Source organism: Phaethon aethereus (assembly GCF_964289735.1).
Source record: "Phaethon aethereus genome assembly, chromosome: 3".
NCBI lineage: Eukaryota > Metazoa > Chordata > Aves > Phaethontiformes > Phaethontidae > Phaethon > Phaethon aethereus.
In genome coordinates this window covers 71020171-71026170 of record NC_138576.1, presented here as the reverse complement: position 1 = coordinate 71026170, position 6000 = coordinate 71020171, and the positions used below count along the sequence as shown (strand labels likewise).

At 41.4% G+C, this 6000-nt stretch overlaps 1 protein-coding gene across 1 annotated transcript in view; it reads right to left on the bottom strand.

Moving 5' to 3' along the window:
* Positions 1-1257: 1257 nt before the first annotated feature.
* The window catches only part of NOX3 (NADPH oxidase 3), a gene marked incomplete at both ends in the record, with an annotated part of 38098 nt that continues 33355 nt past the window's right edge, over positions 1258-6000 (bottom strand). Inside the window, 2 exons of the mRNA XM_081997493.1 lie at positions 1258-1384; positions 3494-3618. Coding sequence (XP_081853619.1) covers positions 1258-1384; positions 3494-3618 — 252 coding nt within the window. The remainder of the gene's footprint in view (positions 1385-3493; positions 3619-6000) is intronic.

The window sequence follows — 6000 nt, the reverse complement described above, 5'->3', positions numbered from 1 at the left end:
GAGAATTGAAGGGCAAGAAGAAGGGCTGCTATGCATGCATGAATAGCAAAAGGAAGACTAGGAAAATGTGCACTGCTGAATGGGGTGGAGGACCTGGTGTCCAAGGCCATGGAGAAGATAGAGGTACTCAATGCCTTTTTCACCTCAATCTTTACAGGTAAGGCTGACCTTCAGAGGTCCCAGGCTCCTGAGGCAAGTGGGAAAATCTGAAGCAATTCAGACTTACCCTCAGTGAAGGAGGATCAGGTTAGGGAGCTTTTAAACAAGTCCATGGGAACTGTTGGGATGCACCCACAAGTGCTCAGGGAGCTGGCCATTCTTCATTGTCTTTGAACAGTCATGGTGATGGGAGGAGGTTCCTGAGGACTGGAAGAATGCAAATGTTTCTCCTGTCTTCACAGAATCAGCTCTGAGCAGGGTGTTTGTAGTAGGTGATCTTCAGGGGTGCCTTCCCACCTCGGTCACTCTGTCATATGTCTGTGATTCTGTATCTGTTAAAGCCCATTCTTCAGTGCCCATGAAGCTGTGTGACATTTAAAGGACACCTGAAACTTTTTTCCACAGTTTCAGTTGCCTGTCTCAGGAGGTCCATTTGCTGAGTGCAAAAATTTTGGGGACTCCTTAACATATTAACCCTCAGAACATATTATCTTACGGCATGCACAGCCACCATCGCTGCAGAAATGGCAGGTTTAAATGCTGCATAGTTTAGTAAGGCAAAAGGAATTTGTTGGACAGTGCGTGTATAAACAGTATTGCTACGGCATGGAAGGTGATGTGGATGTGGATGTATGCGCAGTGGGAGGCTATAAGAAGTGCAAAATGAGAACACCAGGAAGGAAAATGCTTTGAATATCTGGGCACGATTTAAACAGCAGGAATGCGAGTATTGCCTGTGGTAGTAGTTTGATCATACACATCAGTGAGATACAGTTCTAAATGTCCATTTTACTCATGCCTTTTTCTTCAAAGTTTGGTGGTTTGTGGTTGTTTTCACACAGATGTAGATGGATTCATGGCATCATTAAGTAAGCAATGGGGAATCGGCTCTTCAGTTCCTTTGAAGGAAAGGCTAAGGATGGGATCCAGATCTTTAGTTGATGTAGGATGGCGTTTTTCTACTGAAGCCAATGCACCTACTTCAATTTACAACTCCTAATATCTGACCTGAATGCTGCAGAATGAGTAGAGGACAGGAGAAGTTGAGGAAAAAATACACAATTTGGTACTACCTATTATATAGTTAAGAAGCACAGCCTAGAAACTTTCTTTGTTATAGTGAAACTGAACTCCTCTTGGATCAACTGATGAATATGAGTTGCATGTCCTTTGAAGGATCTTAGAGAGAGTCTTGGGTCCACAGAAGAATACTCCAATACTGTTGCTGTAATCACAATAACAAAAACATGAGAGTAGCAGAGTAAATGGATAAACTGTACGTTTTGGCTGCTTCCAGCTTTGCATCTTTTGAAATGGCTTTTTGAGAAATACATTTAAAAAAATTTGTGTTGCTGTCACAAAGTATTACAGTATAATTATTTTAATACTTTGGTGTTTATTATGTTTTCCTGCATTATTTATTTGGATTGCTATAATAGAGGTCACAAACTATTTTAAATGGTAGTTCTTTGATTTTGATCTTCATCGCTTTTTTTAATCAGAGAAGCAAACATGCTGCTTGGGCTGAAAATATTCAGTGCTTTTTCTCCAGCTGAGTTAATTTTTTTTCTTCTAGAAAATACAAAAAATTCTCAGTTGTTTCTGAGGTTTCCTCATTTTAACGCTTTTCTGTCTTTTCTGAGCATGACCAATGTAACAAAGAATTGTGTTGGTAAGCACACAAATCCGTTACAGGGAGCTGGAAAGCTGGTTACTTGCTGCAAAGTGCCTTAAAGGGTTTGCTTCTAAGTACACAGCACATACTGCTTTAAAACATATATATGTACAAACAGATACACACACATGCTGTGCTACTGGGGAAAGCTCAACCTACATAAACACAGTGCAAGTGACAAGTGACAGCATGAGTTTCAAAAAGTTTGCTACTGTAAAGGAGGGGCTGTAGATATGATTTGGGTGCCCAAGCCGTCGTCCCCAGAAGTAGTGCCGGTATTGCTCCAGTGTGCAGTTGCACTAGGTTTAACCTGGAGTGGTATATTCCTGCTAATCTGATAAAAGACAGTGTTGCAACCGAGGGAAAGTCCATGGACCTAAGTTCAGGGACCCAAAATTTAGTCAGTTTGTAAAAGCTGTTTGTTCCATCATACAATAGAAACTCTTTAGTTTCTTTGCCTCTTGAACCTTCTGTAACTCAGAGCAAGAAAGTGTAGGGTACTTTTTTCTCTTAAGGAATGCTTATTTCATGCAAGGTTTTCTTTAAAAGGCTCAACATTAACGGTAAACCTGGACATCTAGATTCAGAAGCAAATACAGATTTTTCTGTGGCTTTAGGACTGGCTTTCTAAGGAAATACCACAAGATGCAGTATAGAACGTTAATGCCCATCTCCTTCCCTAAGCATCAGAAAACCAGATTTTTCTCAGTGTACTTAACAAAAGTAGCCAAAGAAAATGTTCCAACTATAAATTTAACAGCTCTGTTTATGCAGAAGAATCCCTATAAAAGGTCTTTCAAAAATCGCATTTTCTACTCCTGGCCTGTTTCTATTTTTAGTCTTTCAAATTTCCTGATTGTTTTTATTTTGACCTCTATCAAGTAGTTTCTCTAATAGTGTTACTTTTGCAATTTTATGGTATTCTTGCAGCTTACTCTGTTCTCTTTGATCTCCTCCCTTTCAGCTTTTTCTTGGGTCTTTTTCATCTTTAAAAAAAGTTTTCTTCTTTTTCTTTTTGTATTTCTGTCTTCCAAGTGCAAGCTTTTATTTTGCATTAGCAGGTAAATGTTTGGAAATCATAAAGAGTCACAAAGATTCTGAAATTTTCTACTGCTGAGCACAAAATATTTCAAATTCTTGCTTCAAAGGCTTTCAGGAACAAAGAAGCTTTTCTCAGACCACTAGCGAATCCACCAAGTTCAAATGAACTGTCTTTGCCAGGAGAGATGAACTAATAACAGAACAGCATAGTCTTGCAAGAGTAGCCAAATATGTTAGGGGAACAAACATATCCTTGACATCATAAGAAAAAAATCACAGTTTATCTCTTTAATAACCATCTTCAAGGGAAATTAATGCTACTTTGTCCTTTGTGCAGAACAGTAATTGGATTGTGTGTTTCAATTATACCTGGACAAAGGCCAGGATATTGAAATACTTCTAAATATTAGATTTTCTTGTCCAAAAATTAGATTCTAGTGGCATTCTCTTTCCAAGATTTCTTCATTAAAAGCTTCATTAAGCATAAATCTTCTTTCCACACAGAAAAAACTTGAATTATTTTAAAAGGGTCATTTAGAAAGGTTTGCCCTCCCCTTCTCCCACTATTTATGCTGAGAGAAGAGTTACCTAACAAGGTTAGAAACCAACCTGCCTTACCTAGGGTGGTTTTCGGCTAGCTGCTTAAACTCATTGTCCCAGTTTGGCCTTCCATAGCAGGTCTTCTGTCTCAAACCAGTAATTACATCCATCTTATCATCATGATGTAGGGCTATGTGAGTAGCCTACAGGCAAATTTACAAGATAATAATTTCAGAGTCAACAATGTATACTCCAAGTACGAGGAAAGCAATAGTGGTGTTTTATGGTGAAAGACGGAGGTATTAATGAGGGAAAGGAAACTGTGTAATTATCGAATGGTAGAAAGCGGAGCAGAGAGGAGCGGAGAGGAGAGGAGCGGAGCGAAGAGGAAAGGAGCGGAGAGGAGAGGAGAGGAGAGGAGAGGAGAGGAGAGGAGAGGAGAGGAGAGGAGAGGAGAGGAGAGGAGAGGAGAGGAGAGGAGAGGAGAGGAGAGGAGAGGAGAGGAGAGGAGAGGAGAGGAGGAAAGGAGGAGTACTCAAGAGTTCACAAAATTACTAGAAGTGGAAAAAGCACTTCCAAAAGTGCCTGAGACCTCAAAGGAGTTCAACTTCTTGAGATCAAATGTTTGAAATGAGTTGGGGTTAAATACCTGTCTTTACTGGCCTGGGCCTAAGTGCCTCAGTCACTTTTTCAGGCAGGTCTTAGATTCCTAAACATCTTCTCAACCTTTGAATGTCTCACCCTACACTTCCTTCACTGCAGATGCAGAAGTGACAGTCACCATTTTGAAGGATGAGTTGGAGTTTAGGAAAGGGAAGAAAGTGTACTGTAACAGAGTTTGACAATAAATATTAGCAATTACCTGCACCTCAAGTAAGTCCAGAGCATTCTGCTGCTGATGGAAAAGACAGTGGAGGTACCAGCTCGGCAGGGGTAAAACCCTGAGTGGTTTGAATCTTCTCCTCAGGTGGATCAGCTCAGGTGAAGCACTGAACTAAGCGAGCTGCACAGCTCCCAGTGCCAAGAAAACAAATCCTGATTTTCATGGGCATTTACTGTCTCTCAGCTCCTATGGTACACCCCTTACCATGCTATCTGAGTATTTCCCAGGTGCATTTAAAAACAAAACCACCGTCTCTCCTAATTGTGCTGCTGCTGTGTAGGAGTAATACACTTGTTTTCGCTACAGACTATCATCATTACTATCACTGTCAAGAAATTACCAGAGCAAAGCTAAGTTAAAAAATGGGTTTTGCATTTGGTTCAGGCCCTAGCGTGAACTAGGCATCATTATCATCTCTTGCAGAAGTGGTTGCTGAAATTTAGATCCATTTCCTGGACATATTGTGTATTTCTCATGCTAATGAGTCTTCCATGTTGCTTAACAACTCAATTATTCTGGTCAAGCACAGTTGTCACAAGAGGTCATGTTTCTAAAAGGTTCTTCTTGTTAGTTTGGGCCGATGTCTTGGAGGACTTGGAATAGTCTAAGAAATGTAAGTGTTTGTTGGGTGTGGGAGGTGGGGAAATGCAGGATTTTTTATTTGTTTATAGCAAAATCCTGCCACTGAACAAATGGGCTATTTCTCTTCACATTAAGTGGAACTTTTCCAAGATTTTTGCTGTTAGCCCTTGCTATAGCTCACAGCATTAAAGTTGCCTAGGAATCTCAGGGACATGGCAAGGAGCAATAGGCTGAAACATGATTTCTTCTCCAAGCAGAGGCAGGCATGTGCCATATCTGTTTGACCATCTGATGCCAACAGGGAATCTACAAAGAGCTTGAAGCATTGAACAAACAATATGTCTGAGGAGTGAACACCTGCCAGTAGTGGAGGGTGCACTAGAAGTTGCACATTGCCCATCCTGCTTGGATTCAGCTTCGCTCAACTTCTGGGCATCTATATGGTGAGACAGAGAGAGAATGGGGAGAATGTTGGTTTTGTTGTTTGCTAAGGGAGAAGTAAAGTAAAGCACCATCCAAATATTACTGGTGCTGAAGCTCAAATTTTGAGGAGTGATGAACAGGAATTTACTAAAGAGAAGTAAGACCTAAAAGATGAGGGAGCTTTGTGGAATCTGAAGAAGGTGGAGCTGTTACCCAACACAGTTTCCTTGGCTTGGTCAGAGCAGGAGAAGCAGCCACTGAAAAGCTTCTTCCCCCACAGTCCTTTAGAGGTGGGATGCTGGGGGGCTCCAGGAGGAAGAGCAGTACCAGTGTAGGTGGGGAGGCAGCACAACTTCAGGGATGCTCCTGTGCCACCTAACTGGGCAGCACAGGATAACGAGGCAGTTCTGACAGGAGACTGGACAACAGTGTTTGAAGAGAAGAAGGAGGCACTTCAGAAAAGTGCAGGGCACACGAGTGAGGAGAGTCAGACATCCCCAGACAACTAGCATGAATAGTTGTCTCCCTACCTGACTTCTGGCCTGATGTTTGCCCAAGAGGGAAGTGGGATGATGACAGCTGAGAGATGAGGGCAACATTGTGTTTTGTTAGGTTCCTCAATAGCTTCTTTCAAAACAGGGTTTAGGTAGTACCCTGTGATATGCACAGTGGTGGTTTCTATGACTGCCATATACTT